The following is a 23884-nucleotide window of genomic DNA, read 5'->3' as shown; positions in this document are numbered from 1 at the left end:
ATTGCAAAAGTTGCTAAATCAGCTCATCAAATCACTTGGTTACTGAAGAAAACTTTGATGAGCAGAGACAAACAAGTTATTGTTCCTCTGTATCGAGCCTTGATAAGACCCAATCTTGACTACTGTGCCCATATTTGGGTGACAGGATTTCTTGTTGATGGTGAGGAGATTGAGAGGATCCAGAGGCGAGTGACCAAGATGATAGCATGTCTATGGAACGAACCTTATGAGAACAGGTTGAAGATTTGTGAGTTGCAGAAATTGGTTTATATGCGGAAAAGGGGTGATATGATTGAGGCATTCAAATTACTGAAGGGTTTCTATAAGATTAATTCAGAGGATATTTTTGAGAACAGGACTAGTGGTGGGAGGACTAGGGGGCCATCCATGGAAACTGACTAGAATGTGGTTAGCAAGGGGTGTTAGAGCAAGGTTTTTTACTTGGAGAGTGGTAAATGAGTGGAATAAGCTGCCAGAGTCTGTTGTGAGTGCCATGACTCTGAATGATGTTGAAAGTTTATTTTTCACTTGGTTAGAATATAATACATTTAGTTAGTTTAATCCTTTATTCAAGTGTGAGCAAACAAAGTTTGCATCTGAAAATATCTTCAGGACTGGGGTAAGGTAGTACAACACCGGGAAACTCGTAGCAAAGGTGGAGCAAGCGACCATCTCTCCTATCCCAGTACCTCTCATAATGCAAAACGCATCTTCTTGCAGATATGTATGATGTTATGTATTAAGGGAAGGGCCACTACCCAGACTAGTTTTGACCTTTATTGAGGTCTCTTCAGTGGGAGCCAGACCCACAGGTGGAGATACCAGGCAGAAGCAATAGCGAGGTCATCTTTACCTATAGGAGTTGCCAAACGGTGTGCCACCTTTTTATTAAAGTACTCTGGATTTAGAGAAAGATGTTGAAAGTTTATTTTTCACTTGGTTAGAATATAATAAATTTAGTTTAATCCTTTATTCAAGTGAGCAAACAAAGTTTGTGACTGAAAATATCTTCAGGACTGGGGTAAGGTAGTACAACACTGGGCAACTCATAGCAAAGGTGGAGCAAGCTACCAACCATTTGGCAACTCCTATAGGTAAAGATGACCTCACTATTGCTTCTGCCTAGGTATCTCCACCTCTGGGTCTGGCTCCCACTGAAGAGACCTCAATAAAGGTCGAAATTAGTCTGGGTAGTGGCTCTTCCCTTAATGCATAACATCATACTGTTACATCCTGAATGAAGAACTTTATTAAAGAAACAATTCATTCAGAATTTAACAAGTCAGAAAAATCAGCTGAGAGAAAAAACTTGTATTCGAGCAGAAGAAATAAAGTACTAACTGTAAATAGAAATAGAATTACTTCCTTTTAGTAGAATTGTAATACCATGTAAAGAACTTTGTGTATAAATTAGTATTATATGAATGCATCATGTATACAGTGAAATGGTAAATTAGATGTAAAGAATAGTCCAAAGGTCACGGTTGGGCTTGAGGCATTGGCAATCTCGGAAAGCGACGCACATTCGTTTCCCGGTAGACACTGCTATAGATCTCGCGATGTACCGAAATTTTCACGGACGAAGGAATAGCGGGAAGGAAAAAGATCGCAGAAAGAAGAGGGTGCTATCGCAGCGAGTCACAGGGTGCTAAAAAGGGGGGGAAGTGAAGGGAGAATAAAAACGGTTTGCACCCCTTCCTCAAGGCTTTTTTCTCCTATTTTGCTGAATGATGATTCGACTTCTCCCATGGATCGGAAGTTTTAATGGCGTTTCGTGGCGATAGTACGATATTGGACGGTGCGCCTTTCCCTTCGATGTCGGAATTTCTGCCAGTACGAAAGCGTGAGATGTCGGCATATGCTGTCTTCGCTCATTTGCTGAAAGTTCTGACGGAATAATATCGCGGACACATACCAGAACCGGCAGCGGAAACGACAATGGCCCGAAACAGATCGAGAATAGACGAGGGGAAAACGCCAGGTGCAGAGCATAGCTTAATCTGATGACCATAGTGACCCACCATGTGGACGCCATCTTATGGAAGTATCGAGAGGTAATTCAAACAAAGAAGGACAGTTCAGATGGACCTGGAGAACCTGCCCCAAGAAATGGTAAAGTACAGATTTTATTGTATAATTACCCAGTTGGTAAAAGGGAAAGATCATAGTAGTGTAATAATCGAGTATGGACAGTATTTAACAACTTTAAGTGATTATTTAGCAGTGGCTAATGTCCATAAGACAAATTGTCTGGAATGATTATAGATGATTGTGACTAGTTTAATATGCAAGACTAACATAGTAGGTAGAATATTGATTAGAAGTGTATAATGTGTATATTATGTGTGTTTAATCTCAAACTTAAAAGAAGGATTTATTGTTCATGCATTAGAGTATTAATCAGTTTGATACAGTTTGATTTAGCATGTCATTGAACCAATTGAAAGTGAGATTGGTCTAAGTGTATATTATGTCTTTAGATTCCAATGAATATGTTTTTTCTTCTATACCTGAGTTTTGCCTGTGATATGAACTAAAACTACCACTCACTAATCTGAACCATAGCGGGGGGGGTTGAAAGAAAGGTATAACATGTTGTTATAGAAGTTACGACTGCAAATCAGAATTTACTTAGCCATAGTAAAGCGTTTAATTTATGAGTTTAAGCACTAATAAGCACTGTTAGAAGAATCCCCCTCTATTCTAAGATATTGGCTGGCACAGCTTTAAAAAATAAATTTGTCAATATCTGAAGAGTAGACGGCCCCAGAAAGTATTAGAGGATTCGTTTCTTTTAGCGTCGAATAACCTCTATCAGTCAAGGTAAGCATGTGAGTAAAATTAGGAATCGGCTAGAGATATAGAATTTGCTTTCCTTATAGAATGGACACATAAGAAGGAATACAGATATTAGACTCAGGGAAATTTTGTAAGTCTTGTAGTTATTGTAGAGAGGAAAATTCATAAAGGAAGTAAATTAATTTAGGAAAAGTAACACGACATAACAAAGGACCTGTAAACAAAATATTTAACAATACATATTCGCAAGGAGATGTGTTTTGCATTATTGGGAGGTACTGGGATAGAAGTGATGGTAGCTTGCTTCACCTTTGCTACGAGTTGCCCGGTGTTGTACTACCTTACCCCAGTCCTGAAGATATTTTCAGGTGCAAACTTTGTTTGCACACACTTGAATAAAGGATTAAACTAAATTTATTATATTCTAACCAAGTGAAAAATAAACTTTCAACATCTTTCTCTAAATCCAGAGTAATTTAATAAAAATGTGGCACACTGTTTGGCAACTCCTATAGGTAAAGATGACCTTGCTGTTGCTTCTGCCTGGTATCTCCACCTGTGGGTCTGGCTCCCACTGAAGAGACCTCAATAAAGGTCGAAACTAGTCTGGGTAGTGGCCCTTCCCTTAATACATAACATCATACATATCCGCAAGGAGATGCGTTTGGCATTATGGGAGGTACTGGGATAGGAGTGATGGTAGCTTGCTCCACCTTTGCTACGAGTTGCCCGGTGTTGTACTACCTTACCCCAGTCCTGAAGAGATTTTCAGATGCAAACTTTGTTTGCTCACACTTGAATAAAGGATTAAACTAAATTTATTATAGACAGTGTGAAGGCAAAGTATGATAGATACTGTGTGAATGTCGAATAGTTGTTCTTGACATGATGTTAGGGCCTCTCTCGATGAGTCTAAGGACCCCTTGCCCGGTGTTGTACTACCTTACCCCAGTCCTGAAGAGATTTTCAGTTGCAAACTTTGTTTGCTCACACTTGAATAAAGGATTAAACTAAATTTATTATAGACAGTGTGAAGGCAAAGTATGATAGATACTGTGTGAATGTCGAATAGTTGTTCTTGACATGATGTTAGGGCCTCTCTCGATGAGTCTAAGGACCCCTTGGAGTTGCCTATTAATAATAATAATCTCTTATGTGTTAGTTTGATTAGTGGATGGGGGGGGGGAACAGTGAGAAGGTTCTTGTGTGATTGAGAGCATTAATCATATTTAATTAATAAATTGATCATGCATATTTGGATTATGAAATTTTAAGTTCTAATGATTGCTAGAGTGATTTAATTAACTAACTGCCTATGCAGATTTAGGTGTTAAAATTCATTCACTGTTGGCAAACTCCACTCTTGTGGCAAGTGGAGTGAAATTTTTTCTAATCACTATAAGTTTTTACCTTAATGTACTTATTTAATATATTTCAGGTACCTTTTCCATGACTAACCAGAATACATCATTTGACATACGGAAGTGTAGTTTATCACATATATTGGCATCCCAATGTGCATTTTGAATGCTCTCAGCAACAGTGTTTACACACTTTCAAACCGATTACAGCCTTTACAATTCAGTCTTCTGCAGAGAGAATAGTGTCTTCCTTCTATTGCTAACATGTTATAGGTTCCAATTATAAAATCTCACTGCTGCAGCATGTAATATCATGATCACCATGCATATTGGTATGTAAAGTGGTATGAAAAATTTCCATATTAGTCTCGAAGGCAGTATACCAAGGCTATCTTAATCCGTAGTCCAACCAGCATTGAAATGTACTATAGCTTTCCATCCTATTATCAGTGAAATTGGCATAATATGATCAACCATAAGATCCACACCCATTTAAAAAATATAATTGTTTTTGTCTTGAAGTCTTGCTCTGCTTCAGATTTTTAGTTTTCTACATTTTCTTTTGCTGCTTGTTGTCTTTTAGTCATTATTCTTTGATCCTGAGTATCAGTATTGTTATAGAGAAATTAAATATAATTATATTTAAAATTGTAACAGAAGAACAATTGATATATTTTTTATATTATTGAATTTAATTAGTACACCTCTTATCCTGCAAAGCAGATAAAAACTATTATGTATAACTTAAGTTATTCTTGTTAATCATGATTCAAAAAGAATAAGCTCTCCCTGGCTGCCTAATTCTGCTGGTTGATTTACATCAAACATTTATGTGATTATGTGGAACACAGCATCCACTGGTTGAAATTTTCCTTGCTTGGCTGCTGACCTCAGGGACATTGTTCTGTCTGGTTGGTTCAGAATAATGTAGGACACCTGTGGTCTAGAGGAATCAGTGCCAAGACAGTTGCAAAGGAGACACAACACTACTTATGTAGATGAGATGGTCACAATATTTTGGCTTAAGAGTGTATGTGTGTTCATCATCATTAGCCATTGTCAATCCACTATTGGATAAAGGCCTTTTGAAGATGACCAAGATTGTCAGTGGCTTTTCTTGTGCATGCCATTCCTACAAATATCTGATGATTTCATCAATCCATCATGATTTTGGTCAGCATTGTGGTTGTTTTTCCACCTGTCTAATTCAATCCAATACTTTGTTTGTCCATTGTTGGTGTTTTAGAGTAATATGTCAATTATCATGCTGAAGATTTGGGTTTGATTTTTTATCAGCATATTTCTTTTGTGATCAAATCTTGCTGCCAAGCATTTCTGTTTCCCCCTACACATGCACGCTCTACCCACATACAGTGAGAGTGATACTCTCTAAGACATACCAATCTCAGTGTAGGGGGCCTGGACCCTCTCCCATTCAAGGGTACAGTAGTAAAACAGTTCTGCAGGCCAGCTGCTGGTTAGTATTCGTGACCAAACCAGGTAGTAATGAAACGCGAGGCAATTTTAATTTGCTCCTTCACCCACCCATTCAATTTGCCAAGGAAAAAGAAAAAGGTAGTAGTTTACCATTTTTGGACATCCTTCTTACATGCACAGCCTTTGGTAAATTATTAACCAGTATTTTTTGAAAACCTACTTTTATGGCAGATATATTCATCAAAGGTCTGCTCATCACATCTCTCAAAAAATCTGTATGATGGTACAACATGTCAAAATTTCATGTCAGTTAGGGTGTTGCCAGGTTAAACATGGCCCCCGTTGTTTTCCCCAGGGAACCAGGGCAAACAGCGAAAAGTCAGCTACTGGAACAAATCAAAAAACACATCCCAACTCAACATTACCAGAGTTAAAGATCAGTACTATCAACATAAGAAGCCTGAATGGCAAAGAAATTAAGCTAGCTGAGGAATTAGATATGTACCAGATCGACATAATCGGGGTGAGTGAAACAAAAAAAGACCAAAACTGGCGAGAGCTTTCTGAGCAATAAATACAAAATGTTATATACAGGCAATGACAATCAAGGAAAAGAAGGAGTAGCCATAGTATTCAACACTAAATACGAGGCTAATCTTCTTGAATGGCAGGCAGTCTCAAGTAGAGTGATGTGGGCAAATATCAGAATGGGAAATTGGAAAATGAGACTTACTTGTGCCTATGGTCCCACAGAAGGTTCTACTAAGGTAGAAATGGAGGAATTTTTTGATGCTTTAGAGAAAGCAACTGACACAATAAAAAAGGAAAAGTTGGTCCTTGTTGGGGATCTAAATAGCAGAGTAGGAAATGATTGTCAGACATACAAAAATATTTTAGGAAAATTTGGAGAAAAGAGCAAAGCTAATAATAATGGCAAATACCTGTTGGATATCTGCGCAGGACATGGACTGGTTATTACTAACACCATGTTCCAACATAAAAATGTGTACAAATTCTCATGGAGAGAAGAGGTAAGGAATAAGAAAAGTCTCATTGACTATGTTATTGTTGATAATGATGTTTTCTCCCTGGTGCAGGACACCAGAGTGTACAGAGGATTGGAAATTGGAAGTGATCACTATTTAGTCTTGAGCAGGATAAAATTGAATTTCATATTGAAAAGAATAACATGTAAGAAATTTTTAAAGTGAATAAAAGTTGAGCAGCTCACAGATGTGAACTGTAGACTAAAACACACAAAAATTATTGAATTAAAAATGAAAGAGTTTGAGGACAGGAACCAAACCTCGGAGATTCAGTGGCAAGCCTTGAAGAAAACCCTGATTGATTCAGCCAGAGAGGCATGTGGTGAGGTAGTCTGCAGGGATAGAAAAATCAGAACTCCATGGTGGACACAGGAAGTTAGAGAGGCAATGAAGAAAAAGATGAAAGCATATCAAAAGTTCCTGGCAAATAAGTCAGCTTGTGCTCTTAGAGAATACAGACAAATGAAAGAAAGCGAAATACTGTGTAAAACTAGCTAAACAAAAGTCATAGGAGGACTTTGGCAAGAACATAGAAAATAAATATCAAGAAGGTGGTAAGATATTCTGGAGGTTGTTGTTGAAGAAGCTTAAATATGGAGGAAAGAGTGCTGTAAAAGGAGTTAGAGATGATGAAGGTGACATGAAAACGGGAGAAAAAGATATCCTTGAATTGTGGAGTAATTACTTTGAAAATTTGCTAAAAAAAAAACAAGCAGTGATGACAGCACAGCGATAAAAAAAAAAATTAACACTGACCAGGCATGCAGTTAGGAATACATATCCATACTTGAGGTAGAAAAAGCCATCAAAGGCTTGAAATGTGGAAAGGCAGCAGGTCTGGGTGATATTCGACCAGAAATGCTGAAGTATGGTGGTATAAAAAGTCTTACAGTGGCTGCAATGTATAGTTCAGAAAGCCTGGACAGAGGGATGAATTCCTGATGATTGGAGTAGACCTCTCAATAGTACCCATATATAAAAAGGGAAATAAAACTGAATGTGAGAATTACAGAGTATTTCCCTACTGAGTCTTACTGGCAAGATTTATGCAAGTATACTTGAGAAACGGTTGAGAAGAATTGTGGAAGAAAAGCTTGGTGAAGAACAAGCTGGATTCAGGCCAGATAGAGGCTGTCAGGATCAGATCTTCACTTTACGTCAAATAGTTGAGAAAGCATGGGAATATAACAAAGATCTCTATTTAAGTTTTGTTGATCTGGAAAAGGCATATGAAAAGGTGCCAAGAGGAAAGCTATTCAATTCGCTACAGTTATATGGTGTCAATGGGTTATTATATCAAGCAATATTTAGTCTTTATTTGAGTTGTAAGTCAGCAGTTAGAATTGAAGATAGTACAGGAAGATGGTTTAATGTTAAATCTGGTATGAGACAAGAATGTATCTTATCCCCTCTGTTATTCATTATCTGTATGGATCACATTATGAAGGAAAGTGGTATTAAACGTGATATCAGAATTGGAGTTGTTAATGTCAGCTCTTAGCTTTATGTGGAAGATGTTATACTTCCAAAAAATCTGCTACAAGTTTGCAAGATTACCTGACTAAATTGAATAACTGTTGTAATAGATATGGTATGAAGGTCAGCATTAAAAAGACAAAGACAATGAAAATAGGTAGAATTGTTGAAAATGTCAATTGTGTTGTGAACGGGGAACCTGTGGAATAAGTAAAACATTTCAGCTACTTAGGCACGATTTTTACTGAAGATGTTAAATTAAATATGGAAAATGACAACAGAATCAACAAAGCTGGTATGGTAGGAAGTCAGTTGAATAAATTCATATTGAATAGAGAGAAATTAGTCTGAACACTAAATTAGCTTGTGTTCAAACCAGTTTTAAGTTATGTATTTGAGAGCTGGGTCAGAAGTAAAACACTTGACCAAAGACTAGAGTTCGCAGATATGAGAGTCTTGAGAAAGATCAGAGGCGTGAACGGATTGCATCAATGGCAATATCATATTATAAAGGAGGATATTAGGAAAGAAATTGACATTGTCAGCATCCAGGAATGCGTTAGCAGAGCTAATCTCAGGTGGTATGGTCACTTAAACAAAATGTGCAAGGAAAGATTAGCAAAACAAGTGTTCTCTGCCAGGTTGGCAGGAAAACGATCCAGAGGAAGACCAATATATAGGTGGATTGATACTGTACAAAGTGCCTTAGACGATAGAAATATCAGATCTGATAATGTTGAAATCTTGACAAGTAACAGACTGATTTGGAGGAAAATTGTACATAGGAAGTTAGTAATGATGTTAATTTTTCATGTAGTACTATCATATCCTGTACATCCCTTGAGGGTACATGTCAGGAATTTGATGATGAATTCTAGTTTTTCACTTCTCTTTGCTTACTTTTATAAGCTGTGTTATTTTTTTTCCTGTGGTTTCAGCTATTTCAAGTGAGCATTGCAGAAATTTTGAGTAATTATTATTATTAACAGAGAGCTTCAGGAAGTCAAGGACTCATTGAGGGAGTTCATACATCCCCCATGCAAGCTGCCATACATTCTCTTAAACTCATTCACTCTAGATACATTCACCCCTTCAACAGGTAAACTGTCCTGCTCACTCATTGCTGTGTGTGAGAGAGAGATCTATCTGTTAACGTTTTCTTAGCTGTGTACAATCTTAACTTCCATGGATGCCCATTGTCCTCTCCCCACCTTCCATATAATGAAAACTTTCATCAAATTATATCCTATAAGACAATAAAGGTTGAAAGAAATGTTTATTTTGGATGGTACAAATTACTTGAAATGAAATGATGTACAAATGGCAGGTGACAAGTGTGGTATGCAAGAAGAGCGAGAAGTAAAAGTGGTGTTATCATGGTATGATAGAGGTGGGCTGAGATGGAGAACTATGGTTGCAAATGAATCAGAGTGCAGATTGTGCAGGAGGAATGGTGTTAGTGAGTTTGATGGAAGGAAAGATTTGAATAAGGTGGATGACTTGCATTTGGAGTCTGAAGTCTTGAGAAAGTGTTGTTTAGTTAGAGTTCGTGAGAGCAGAGTCAAGGAAACTAGAATGTTTAGGAGGTAACGCAGGGCGTCTTATCATTTGTCATATTTTGGTAGAATGCCAGTGCTTCACTTGGAAAGGAATACATTTTTTACTGCTCTGACTGAATCATATACACTCAGGCGGATATTATCAAACTCAGACAAATTACATGAAATATTAATTTTTTTTCATCATCAAATTCCTGCCATGTACCCTCAAGGGGTGTACAGGATATGATAGTACTACGTGAAAAATTTACGTCATTACTAACTTCCTATCTATAATTTTCCTCCAAATCAGTCTATTACTTGTCAAGACTCCAACATTACCAAATCTTGTATTTCTATCGTCTAAGGCACTTTGTACCATATCAATCCACCTATATCTTGGTCTTCCTCTGGGTCGTTTTCCTGCCAACCTGGCAGAGAACACTTGTTTTGCTAAACTTTCCTCGCCCATTCTGTTTAAGTGACCATACCATCTGAGATTAGCTCTGCTAACGCATTCCTGGATGCTGACAACATCAAGTTCTTTCCTAATATCCTTGTTTTTAATATGATATTGCCATTGATGCCATCTGTTCCTGCTTCTAATCTTTCTCAGGACTCTCATATCTGTGGTCTCTAGTCTTTGGTCAAGTGTTTTACTTCTGACCCAGCTCTCAGATCCATAAGTTAAAACTGGTTTGAACACTGTCTTGTATACATACACAGCTAATTTAGTGTTCCAACTCTCTCTTATTCCATGTGAATTTCTAACTTCCATGTGACTTTCTAATCATGTTTAACTCCTTATACAGCACTCTTTCTTCCATTTCAAAGCTTCGACAACCTACAGAATATTTTGCCACCTTCTTGATATTTATTTTCTATGTTCTTTCCAAAGTCCTCCCAGCATTTAGCTTTCTTACATTTGTGTCTGTATTCTCTAGGAGCACAAGGTGACTTATTTGCCAGGAACTTTTGATATGCTTTCTTCTTTTCCTTCACTGCCTCTTTGACTTCCTGTGCCCACCATGGAGTTCTGACTTTTCTATCCTTGCAGACAACCTCACCACATGCCTCTCTGTCTGAATCAGTCAGGGTTTTCTTCAAGGCTTGCATTGAATCTCCAAGGTTTGGTTTCTGTTCTCAAACTCTTTCGTTTTTTCTTCAATAATCTTTGTGTATTTTAGTCTACAGTTCGAATTTGAGAGCTCCTCAACTTTTATTCGCTTTAAAACTTTCTTACATGTTATTCTTTTCAATAGGAAATTCAATTTTATCCTGCTCAAGACTACATAGTGATCACTTCCAATTTCAAATCCTGTGTATTCTCTGTTGTCCTGCACCAGGGAGAAAACATCACTACCAATAATAACATAGTCTATGAGACTTTTTTTATTCCTTGCCTCTTCTCTTCATGTGAATTTGTGCACATTTTTATGTTGGAACATGGTGTGTGTTAGTAATAATTAGTCCATGTCCTGAGCAGAAATCCAACAGGTATTTGCTATTTTTATTAGCTTTGCTCTTTTCTCCAAATTTTCCCAATATATTTTTGTATGTCTGACAATCATTTCCTACTCTGAAATTTAGATCCCCAACAAGGACCAACTTTTCCTTTTTCATTCAGTTGCTTTCTCTAAAGCATCAAAAAATTCCTCTGTTTTTACCTTAGTAGAACCTCCTGTGGGACCATAGGCACAAGTAAGTCTCATTGTCCAGTTCCCCATTCTGATATTTACCCACATCACTCTACTTGAGACTGCCTGCCATTCAAGAAGATAGCCTCGTATTTTGCGTTGAATACTATGGCTACTCCTTCTTTTCCTTGATTGTCATTGTCTGAATATAACATTTTGTATTTATTGCTCAGAAAGATCTCACCAGTTTTTGTCTTTTTTGTTTCGGTCACCCCAATTATATTGATCTGGTACTTTCCTAATTCCTCAGTTAGCTCCATTTCTTTGCCATTCAGGCTTCTTATGTTGTTAGTACTGATCTTTAACTCTGGTGATGTTGATTTGGGGTGTGTTTTCAGATTTGTTCCAGTAGCTGACTTTTCGCTGTTTACCCTGGTTCCCCCTGCTGAAAACAACGTGGGCCTTGTTTAATCGGGCGATGCCCCAGCTGGCATGAAATTCTGTCATGTTGTATCATCATTTTGTATTTTGGTTTAAGCTGATAAGAATACAATTTGGTCTGCTAAATCCCAAATTGTCAGCCCATCCTCGTTCGTTCAGTATCCAGGTAGATACCCATCAGGGTGCACCACGAGAAGGTGGGGATTTGACATTTGGTCAGAAGTCGGTTCTCTGCATTCCTTTAAAGGCTATGTTGAGGTCTCTTCTGAGTTATACATTTTTGACCCTTAAGCACCCCTTTATTATTATTTTTTATTTTTTAATTAATTTTTTTAATAATTTATACAGACCCATTTGATTATAAATTCTGTTTATATGTAGATACTGCTTTGCTCAACTTTTTAAAATTTGCACTTTGTTCAAAAACATAGCACGGTATTTACAGATTTGTCTCTTTATTATTGTTTATTATTATCTTGATTAATTCTGTAGCCTTTGGTTTGCTGTCATTGCTCCAATAAACTTTTGTAATCAACCAGTGATTCTCAGAAATCACATCAAAAGATGCCATTAGGACATTAGTTATCTTATTTATCTCTTTCTTCTCCTAGTTAATTGAAATTTCCATAAACATTTCCTCTTTTGGAAACCCAGAAGACTTGTGATATTGGCAGTTCTCCAGACTGAAATTTCTGGATTTAGTGTTCAGCAGGTTGTTCACAAAGTTTTTAATCTGCTGCCTTGAGGACTACAAAATATCCTAAGCTTTATGCTTTAAATTACTCAAACAATATAATATATTGAATCATCTTAACCAGTTCAATCTACATTGCATTTGAACTATGGTAATACCCTGCTTACCATGCTTCGCTTTATGACAATCTGCTCATATGATTATATGATTATTCTCAGTTATGACCAGTGCCCATTGAAATTATGCTGCATTCACTCATATGAGAGTTTTAGCGATATAATGAATCAACTGATGCATTATTTTAGTGAACTTCATTTACAATGCTGTTGTTCACTACATCTCTCTTTGTTTTGGTGTTTCATTGTGAATTATAAACTGTTTATAACTATCGTTTTATTTTACTGTTAATATTGGCAGATAGTATTGGTGCTGTTGCCTCCAGTGAAAAGAAAATAACACATGAGCCTGTTACATTATATACTAAGATTTAAAGTTATTAAATTTAGTGTTGATGATGATGTGTCAAGTGCTACACTGCTGAATCCATAAACGTGACACAGTCTTATTACTGAAATGGAAAAACGTTTAGTGGTGTAGATTGATGATCAAACTGGTTGGTGTGTTAAGCCAAGTTATTCAGAATGTTTTTTTATTTCCTCAAATTTTTCATTTGCATATCTGATTTAAATAACTGCTTTATTTATGTCATTTACACACATTACATACTTCTGCAAGCGTGTTTTTTTTGGGGGGGGGTGGCGGCAGAGAAACAGTGATTTACTATATGATGAAATTTGCTACCATAGTGGTCTAGAACTTAACATGTCATATCATATGACTGAGTTATACCTGTTTATATGTTGAAATCTTAAAACTATGATTTCAACATATAAAATTGGAACTCCTCCAAAATTGTATCAAGACTGTACCAAATAAAGATTGATTTTGGAACAGGGAACATCCATCAGAAAACCATCAATGTGGTGCTAGACAAATTTGATAGATAGCAATACTGCCACATTGTTGATTGTAGGCTTGAAGTGGTAAGAGATAATGTTTTAACTCCAAAGCAACATTTTGGTTTGTTTTCTCCCATTACTTCTAGCATGTAATATGCACGATGCTTTCAGAGTTACGTTGGATATCATGTAGAGAAGCAACATTTCTTCATTTTGAGTGTTTGTCTTTCAAAATGGTTATTCTGCATTGATCACTAGATAGTACATTCACTAGACAAAACATTAGAGATATCTACTTAGTAGCGTATTGGTCCTCCTCTAGCACAAATAACAGCCTGTAATCTATCTCTGAGGCATTGACTCCACCAGATGCTGGAAGGTTGCCAGAGGTAATTCCAAGTTGTGGACAATGCTACAACAGGTAGCATTGTCCACAACTGCATCTTAGACTTTGATCCCAGATACGTGGATCTGGTGTCTTGCTCTATGGCAGCCCAGATAGATTTGATCAGATTTAAATCTGGGGACCTTGCAGGCCACTGGATAGTCCCAAATTCAGATAAATGTTCCTCGAGTCATGCCTGGGTGGTTGTGACCCAGTGGGACAGCTCAGTTTTGCTGAAATAGACCATTGGCTGCAGGATGCACAAAGTTCATGAAAGTGTGTAGGTGGTCAGCACAATTTGGTAGCTCGCAGCATTTAAGGAACTCTCCAGACACATTAAGGCACCTAATGTGGGACATGAAAAGGCTCCCCAAATCATCTGAGAGCTGATCTGGCATGCTCAATGCCACACCCACACCCTCCCGTCAGCTAGGTATAACTGATAACTGGATACATCAGACCACACGACTCTGGTCCAGTCTTCAGAGATTTAGTTTTGATGGTCCAGATAGCAGGTGAGGTGTAATGCCTGATGATGAGCAGTCAACAGTAGTACATGATTAGGGTCGGCTCCTGTAGCCCATGGTATGCAGGGTACGCCATGCCGTTCACTCACTGACACTGCTTGGACTTCCAGTATTGAAACTGGATGTGATTTGTGTAGCCTTTGGCCTGCAGTTGGTTTGTATGAGCCTGGACAGTTTACATCAACCCTATTCATCAATAGAATGTGGTTAGCCACCACTTGCTTAAGGACTGCTGGTAAGTCTGTTGATGGCATACTCGCAGTAGACCCTTGATACAGTTGTTCTAGAGAACGGCTAAGGTTCTTACCACTTGGGCGATAGAAGGACCCATCTGTCTTGCACTGATAATATGTCTGTGATCAAAGTTGCTAAGATCACAACATTTACCCATGTTCCTTGATTGCGATAGACTGTTGGGAAGCCCCAATTTCTGCCTATTTACCATCTGTGTTCAGTTTGGATGTTTCACTCTGTGCGGAGGATGCCAGTGTGAACTTCCCATTCCCCCCCCCCCCCATCTCTAATGTTTTGTCCATTGAGTGTATCGGAAAGAACCTAACAGTTCTGGAGGCTTACAGGTTAGCTAACAAATATTACTACCACTATTCTGCCAAAACTTGGAGGGAGTAACTGGTATGGTGATGGAGTATTGACAAACCACAGTTGTCAAAGGAGTATAATTCTCAGCGTATATGGCATTACCGCCGACCTGGTTGGCCGAGTGATTAGCATATCCACTCTCCAGCCGAAAGGCTGCAGGTTCGAATCCCGCTGTGGGCATGGATGTTTGTGATTGTCTGTGAAAATACTAATGGTGGTGGTGGTGGTCGGCAGTAGATGGCATTGGTGTAGATGATGAAGGTATTTGTGGTTGGTGGAGACGGACAGTTGTAGGGTAGGTACCCTCCCTCGATGAGTCTTTAGACTCCCTGGAGGTGTTATATAATAATAATAATAATATATATTCCACATTCCTTCCAATTTCAACTTACCTTAAATAATAACCATGTAGAGAAAAATGGATTACAATGTCATGGGGGAAGCAAACCTCCAAAATATTCCAGATCTATGTCACAAATATCTGATCTTAGTTGTATCATCTCTGCCATGTCCAATCATCATAACTCTTCCAGTTTTCCTTATAGTAACTTAGCTTTCAGCTTCTTCAATCACTGTTCATCTCATCTTTTCCGTATTACACACACACACACACACACACACTCTTCATCTCTTTGTTTCAGTGCTGCCATTTGCTCATATGTTTGCTCTGATATCCACTCTACAGCATGGCTAATTTAAAATTTTCTCTTTTTGATTTCTGTCAAAAAAATATCTTCACCTCATTTAGTGAAATTTATTTTTTGTTCCTGCCATCCATAGTGTTTCTTGATTTCCGTTCTTTGAATGATTTTTCCCAATCCAACTAATACTTATTTTTCTTGGCATGTTCAAAACTGCATCTGATTTCCTTTCTCCAACTGAACTGATCCAAGAGGTGGAAGTCAGAGGGAGTGGTCTTATACAAATGATTCACCTCATTCCAAACACTCTTTATCCTCCTCTTCATTGGTGATTCTTCTGAGTATAATATGAGTTGTTTGACCTATAGATAATTTTTTTCTCCCTTCTATGGAGCAGAGAAATTAGTTGTCCATTGAGCAACTCATCTGGGAATGCTGAATGTTTTTACACAAATGTTTTTATGATTTCTTCATTTGCACTAAATGCAAAGCCTGAAGAAATTCTTATGCATAAAACATATCCATTTGGCTTTAAATTATTGCCCATTGGTTCTCCAAGAAATGTGCATCCTATTCTCCATCCAGCAGCTCTTCCATATGCAGGTTACTGTATATGTTAGAAACACAACTATAAAGAAACTTAAGAGGCTTAATGTTCTTAATGTTTTAGAATGGAAAAATAGATATACGTTTTATGAGATGTTGTTAAAAGGTATGCTTGCTTATTTTAATTTTTAATAACATGGGAACTAGATATTTGGATTTACTGTAAATGCACTGATATTTATGTTTGTCATTTCTCTGTATATCTTTGACCACATGTGAATAGAAAAATCTTTTCTTTTCTTTACCTGTTAGGCCCAATGACCAAGTAACTTGGGTTTTTTAGAAACTTACTGAGTCATGAAAGGATATTTCATCCTATCTGCATAGGCTCTGTATCTGTAAATTGCTTGTATTCTCTGACTGGTTTCTTCCATTTTGCAGGAAAAAAAAAACATATCTGTTTATTAGCTAATTACTGCTGATTTTTTGCTGATAGTAACTAACTATGAAATGCAGCAGAAATGACAACCTTGCATGTTCAAGAAGTTATAGATGTTAGCACTAATATCTATAATGACTTGTTTTTAATTTCATGTAATTCTTTAGCCTCTTACAGCTAATGAGCATGATTTGTTCTTTAATAGTATGGTCTTGCAAGGCCTGTTATATCCATTTTGCAAAATGGATGTAATTCTTTTGTTGTAATAGATTTTGTTGATCTGCTTTATCTGCTCAAAGTATAGAAACTTGGTAAATTCTATGGGAATGATAATGAGACTGCCTATTTTTGTCAAAAGCTAAAAAGGGGTCTATTTTTTAAAATTAGTCTAAGGGCATTGTTGTTTAAATAGTATCTTAATGTTAGTTCTCTGTTTTTCATGTAGATACACATAATGAACACTGTTACTACAGTCTTAAAATTAATCATCATTCTCATTGTGTGGGGATTATTGGAGCTTTAAAGTAATTTCAAAAAAAGTCTTCTAAATTGCTCAGTTTGCTAGAATTTGATTGTGCAGTATTTTAGTTTTCTTTCAGCAGTTCTCATTTCTTAATAGCATTTTGGTATAATGGATGTAATCCAAAGAGTCTCCATAGCCTCAGTTGGTATCAGTAATGCCCTTTGATTCCATCTATGATGCATAGAGCCTTTATAAGGGGTTTTCAGCTGAGGGTGAGTTAGCCAGTTTCATCTGGAGGTTGAAGAGTTTTTCATCTCAGAAAACAGGCAAACCAGCCAGAAGAACACATGTAATTTACAGTCATAGAAGATAGGTGTGGTTAATCCTATCTGCATTATCATATGCAGTAATTAGGATTCTAAGAAGTAACAGGCCATTGAGCCAAACATGAAAGAGAAAGGAAAATGAGATGTAATCCAACTTTAGTTTCTGCCTGTCTGGAATATGAAGTTTTAGAACAACAGGGAATGATGGGGTAAGTCTGTCTTTTGTGGAGGACAAAAATGAATACCATTTAAGACTAGCTGAAGTTACATCTTCTAAGTGTCTTAATTGTTATTTCTAGTGTATATTTTTTATAGATTATCACTCTCCACCTTCATCAACTTACTGGTGGAACAGATAGCTACAACTTGGAAAATATAATTTGTTAGTTATAACTTTAACTTCACTTAGACATTATATCTTCTAAATGGTTTAACTACCAATTCTGATGTTTTTATCACTTTTGATAGCGTAAAAGAATAGCTATCCACCTTCATCACTTTATTGATATAGGTAAGACAAAGACGTAACTAAATATGTGAAAATTGTCATTTATGCTAGTTAAGATCGTTGTTTCTACAGACTGTACTGTGGAGTGCTAAAATATCTATATTCAGTGGTGTGGTGGGGTTATCTCACATAACCAGTTGTTAAACCAACAGTGGCTATAAATTGTATGGTGGCACACCCTTAAATCCATAATGGCTAGTGGCATTTGCAATTAGTTTTTATATATGGTGATCTGGAAAATCCAGCTGGTATGTGCTTATTTCAGCACCCCTTTGTGCTTCCTTTTTCCTGCTTTCTTCCCTACATAGCAGCATGTGTAGGAATTATAATAAATTTAGTTTAATTTTTTTATCCAAATGTAAGCAAATAAAGTTTGCACCTGAAGTATCTTCAGGACTGAGGCAACTCACGGTAAAGGTGGACCAAGCTCTCATCACTACTTGTCTTAGTATCTCCCATAATGTAAAGCACATCTTGCAGATATGTATAATGCTATGCATTAAGGGAAGGGCCACTACCCAGACCGGTTTTGACCTTTATTGAGGTCCCATCAGTGGGAGCCAGACCCAGAGGTGGTGATACTAAGGTGGAAGCAACCTTTTGGTGGAGATACCTTTTGGCAACTCGTATAGGTTGCCAAAAGGTATCTCATTATTAAATTACTCTGGATTTAGAGAAAGCTGTTGGAAGTTTTTTTTCACTTAGTAGACCAAGGATTAAACTAAATTTATTATAGTCTAACCAAGTGAAAAAAACTTCCAACATCTTTCTCTAAATCTTGTGTAGGAATTATCTCTGCTAGCAGTTTTACAGGAATATTATTTTTTTTTTTAAATAAATATCCACTTAATTTTGCCTGATCTGCTGCTTAACATTTCTAGTGTCGAACTTAAGGCCATAACCCTAGGAAGTGGCCGAGCCAAAATTAAGCATATGCTTTCTAATAATGGACTTTGAAAACATAGAGGGGAAAGTGTTGTAATTTGTAATTCTCAAAAATGGGAAAACATGGCAATTTTTTTTTAATGAGCTTGTTAAAAAAAAAAAATAATAATAAAAAAAAAAAAATTACCATCACCATCCTATCTGCTACATCCTTTCACTGCAGATAGTTAAAAATTATATAGGTATGTAATAAATATTACTTATTAAATTCTTCAAGAAACAGATAAGAGCAGTTATTATTCTTCCCCATGAAATGTTAAAGATACCAAGCAATTTTAAACCTGGTTTTACTCCATTTTTTCAAGTAAGCAAACAGACAAAATGTCCAGTTTGCGCCTGCAATTTATGCAAGACTAGCTGATCCCACAGGTAGTGCAAGATCAAGGCAACTCGTGGTAGAAGTGGAGCAAGCTCTGATCACTAATCTTAATATTTACCCTTAATGCCAAAACACATCTCCAAGAAGGGGATGTATGATGTTTTGTATTAAAGGCAAGGGGCCACTACACAGACCGGTTTAGACCTTTATTGAGGTCTCATCAGTGGGGAGCCAGGCCAGAAATACCAAGATTTAGTAATGCAGAGCTTGTAAGTATTTTACCAAAACGAGTTACCATAAGGTGTTATAACCTTATTAAATAAAAATCTCAGGAGGAGATATAGATGTAGAAAGTATTTTTAACTTGGGTATAGTTATGTTAAAGATACCAAGCAATTTTAAACCTGGTTTTACTCCATTTTTTCAAGTAAGCAAACAGACAAAATGTCCAGTTTGCGCCTGCAATTTATGCAAGACTAGCTGATCCCACAGGTAGTGCAAGACCAAGGCAACTTGTGGTAGAAGTGGAGCAAGCTCTGATCACTAATCTTAATATTTACCCTTAATGCCAAAACACATCTCCAAGAAGGGGATCTACATCTATATCTCCTCCTGAGATTTTTATTTAATAAGGTTATAACACCTTATGGTAACTCGTTTTGGTAAAATACTTACAAGCTCTGCATTACTAAATCTTGGTATTTCTAGCCTGGCTCCCCACTGATGAGACCTCAATAAAGGTCGAAACCGGTCTGGGTAGTGGCCCCTTGCCTTTAATACAAAACATCATACATCCCCTTCTTGGAGATGTGTTTTGGCATTAAGGGTAAATATTAAGATTAGTGATCAGAGCTTGCTCCACTTCTACCACGAGTTGCCTTGGTCTTGCACTACCTGTGGGATCAGCTAGTCTTGCATAAATTGCAGGTGCAAACTGGACATTTTGTCTGTTTGCTTACTTGAAAAAATGGAGTAAAACCAGGTTTAAAATTGCTTGTATCTTTAACATAACTATACCCAAGTTAAAAATACTTTCTACTTCCCCATGAAAGTAAAACACAAATTCTTGGCACTTTTGATTTCTCATACTTGAATCTGAATAATAAATTATGAAAAACCCAGCCACTCTATGGACATCATATTTGGCTGCTATTATTAATAACATGGAGTTGCAGTGTCTGTGGTGCATTATTAGCTTTGTTTATTATTATTTTTTTAAAAAAAAAAAGGGGGGGGGAGAGAAGGAAACCAACAAAAAGTCACATTCTTGCATATCAAGGCTATATTTAGCTAAGAAATGTATTGCAACATTCTTTTGGTTATCATTGAATACATCTTTTGTATGTTTAAAAAACTTGTAGGAATTGATTGATAAACATTTTATTATGTAATTCTATCTTGTCTTTCTGTGTTTTTTTAAGAAATAAGGATTATTTGGTTGTAAGTTTTGTGGATTAGTAAAAATGTGCTGCAATTACAGAAACAGTTTAAATCCATTGTTTAACCATTTTGTATATATACTAGGGGGGGGGGGGGTTCTGCCACCGATTCCTATGGCACCCTCCCCCCCCAGTTCCAGACTCCTTAGTATACCGGTTCTCCTTGAATTCTGATGACTCAAATTTTGAAGACTCGACACTCGGGGTAGCCCCTGAGTTTCAAAACGTTTCAAATAACTTGACAAAAAATGTTACAAAAAAGGCTTATCATTTTATATTATAGAGTAGATATATATATATATAGCTTTCTGTTAAAGAGTGCATTCATTATTACTCCCTTTTGGTTATTTGAAATGAATTTTTTTTCTCCATATAATTCTAGGCATGATATTAGTTATCATGGTCCATAAGACTTGATGTGTCATATGGACCATGATACATTTTTACAAAACAAATGTAACAAATTCCATGCACTCCAACATCTACTGGTCTGCTTGTCTGTTTAAAGTGCAATATTTTAAAAAACATTCAATTCAAGAACAAACATTAAAAAAAAATAGCTAATTAAAATTAATTCATACATTAATTAGCTTTTTTTTTTCTTTTTATATATATATTTGTACCATACATGACAGGTACAAGAACCTATAGCACTTCAGCATGCTAACATTTTTCTCAAAAGGCTGGGAGTTTTTGGGAAACACATTATGAGGAAGAGGAGAAGAAAGTTTGTTGTGTTTGCAGTTGAACTGAAAGGGATGTTGCACAGCTGCCACTCTTGTTTTAATAGGCCTAATAGTAAGTGGAGGAATGATGTTTGCTGGTTCACTTGAGTAGTGACTATAGAAGTACCCACAGAGCTTCTTTCCAAAGCAAAGAGCAGTTGTGTGTATTAATGCATATATTATTTCTCAATTGCAGGGGGGAGGGGTTAGAACTGCTTGAATTGTTGTTTACTTTAGCTAAGGAGAACTATTTAGCAAACAGTCTTACTTATTCAAAAAAACTAATAAAATATCAATAACTTGAATATCTTTCATTTCTTTTTTTTTTTATTTTGTTCAAATGACAAATTTTTCCTGTTTTTTGATTCATTGAGAATTGAAAAAGCTTTATAAAAATAAGCATTTAAATATTTCAATAATAAGAACCTATTGAATCATATAAATGCTACCATTACTAAAGAAGTAACTTTTATTTGTAGAAGTAGTCTCTAGATGCCTTTGCACTGTTGAGTTGCTATATATATCAAGAGAGAAGCACTTCATTATTTACAAAAGAAAAAAAATATATATTTCAGATTCCTTTGAGAACATATTCATGAACTACACAAATTTTGGTTATAAAGTTAATTTTGGCATTTTTACTGTTATAGGTTTTTCTAATCAGTTCTTTTTTTTTCTCTTTCATTTCTGTAGCTCTTGGACGAGTCCCCACAACAGTGACAAGTTTCATGTCGCCTCCATTTACATGTATGCACTCTTGGTGACCTCTTGAATTTTCAGTATTTTACACCTTAGTAACCACTTTTTATCATAGCAAGAAATACTGTTCAAGCGTTTGCTGGTAGGTAAATACTTGCGCACACACACTATGCTGGCGATTGAAGTTGGAGAGATGTGCTGCAATTGGCACTCTGCACTAACAGAATTTGCAATCTTATACAGGTATTAGTTTATTTGTTGTCATGGATGGAACTAATCATCAAATTAACACAGAACAAAAAACTAGTTCACATTTTTTGCTCCAAGGATAAATCACAAGATTATTTTCATATATTTTTTTAATATTAAGCCAATACTATTTTAAATATCAACATGGAAAACGTGTTACTTTTCATATAGCCGTGTATGGTATTTTATGAATATTATCTTTATTTTATGGGAGAAATCCAATAACTTTAAGATTACCTTGGAGTCATTAAAGTATAGAACTAGTTTTGGTTTTGCTTTCCAGCATAGGAAGAAGTAAGGAATGTATGTGCGCGCTCTTCCAGCACATTGCTTGTTTTCTAACTTGTACCTTTTTAACAGGAACAGAGATGCATTTCCCATTTTTATACTTGCTTGTTATGAACATTTTAGCAGGAAGAAATCCATATTTAGTAACAATTTATTTCTTATTTGTTTTTAATTTGTATTGATTATTTCTTCCAATAACCTATTTAAATACTTCTTTGATAGGGTTTTCCAAAGGCTATAAGGAAGCATTTATGAGTGGTGAACAAGAACCATGGCTATTCAGAGGAGGTCTTACTGCAGAGTTGCAGGTATGTAATATTTAAACTATTGGTTCACATTTTTTGCTCCAAGGATAAATCAAAAAATTATTTTCATATTTTTTTTTAATATTAAGCCAATAATATCCATGGTTATTTTTCAGATGATAACTACACGTGGACTGTTGTAAAAAAAAACAAAAAAAAAACTAATAGCAAGCAACATGGAATATTTTTCAGTTTTCTTTGAACCATTCAACTATTCTCTTCTATCCACAACTGGGTTTTGGATCTTTCCAAAACTCTTTGGATTATATATGTCCCCCCCTTATCACTTCCAGGTGGAAGTGATAAAATAGGAGAAAACAGGCAAAATTTGGAATTGTTGAATTTAGTATAATTATAATAAGTATAAATAAGTATACCTTTAATACATGTACTGATTTTTAGATCTCAGTTCTAAATAGAAATGCCTAAAAAAATACTATGTCTGTCATTTCTTTCTTTGGTGTTGTGAATTATATAGAAGAGTATTTTAATATAAGGCAATAAGAAAAAATTAAAAATATCATCATTTCTCATAAAAAAAATTTTGAGAGAAATGACAGTCTTTCGGAGCAACTGTTTAATGTATTTATTCATTTATTGTTTTTTAAGAAATTTTTCTATTCTCTCATGCTTATTTCAAATTCTTAATTGTGTTTTCTTTAAAAAATGTTGATTGTACTATAAGACCAATGTGTTATATAGTCTTTGATAGTTTAAAAAATAATTTTCTCTGGTGACGTTTCCTCTCTCTCTCTGTGCTTGTTTCTGTCTGTCACAGAAACAAGCACAGAGAGAGAGGAAACGAACCACCTATTTTTGTGACACTATAATATTTTTGTGACACTGGAGTTGATTCTTTAAAATGTGATTGCTTTTATTCTACCCACCTGTTTACATTAGAATAATACTGATAGGATATATTTTCATTAAAGTGTAATCTACTTTTATTTTGCATAAGCATTTGATAGGACGCCACATAACTTGCAGTTGTCTTTGGCTGGTTATGATTGCACTTTTGTATATTTATGTAGAATTAGTTCATCTTGTGTAATGTAATGCAATTGGATGCATAAACTTATTTTATAACATCTA

General features: G+C 36.0%; 1 protein-coding gene across 2 annotated transcripts in view; it reads left to right on the top strand.

Annotated features, from left to right (window-relative positions):
- Oga (O-GlcNAcase) overlaps window positions 1-23884 on the top strand; it is a 375302-nt gene that overhangs the window by 215914 nt on the left and 135504 nt on the right. The window contains exons 9-10 of one of the 2 annotated variants that reach the window (XM_090392375.1): window positions 21945-21998; window positions 22710-22795. In XM_090392375.1, the coding sequence (XP_090248501.1) occupies window positions 21945-21998; window positions 22710-22795 (140 nt within the window). The remainder of the gene's footprint in view (window positions 1-21944; window positions 21999-22709; window positions 22796-23884) is intronic. The other variant, XM_090392376.1, reaches the window with a different exon arrangement.

This window comes from Typopeltis vanoorti, chromosome 5 (assembly GCF_054136105.1).
Source record: "Typopeltis vanoorti isolate ZY-2024b chromosome 5, IOZ_Tvanoo_1.0, whole genome shotgun sequence".
In the NCBI taxonomy this organism is placed as follows: domain Eukaryota; kingdom Metazoa; phylum Arthropoda; class Arachnida; order Uropygi; family Thelyphonidae; genus Typopeltis; species Typopeltis vanoorti.
Note: the sequence above shows the minus strand (reverse complement) of the source record. Positions and strands in the feature narration are given on the sequence as shown.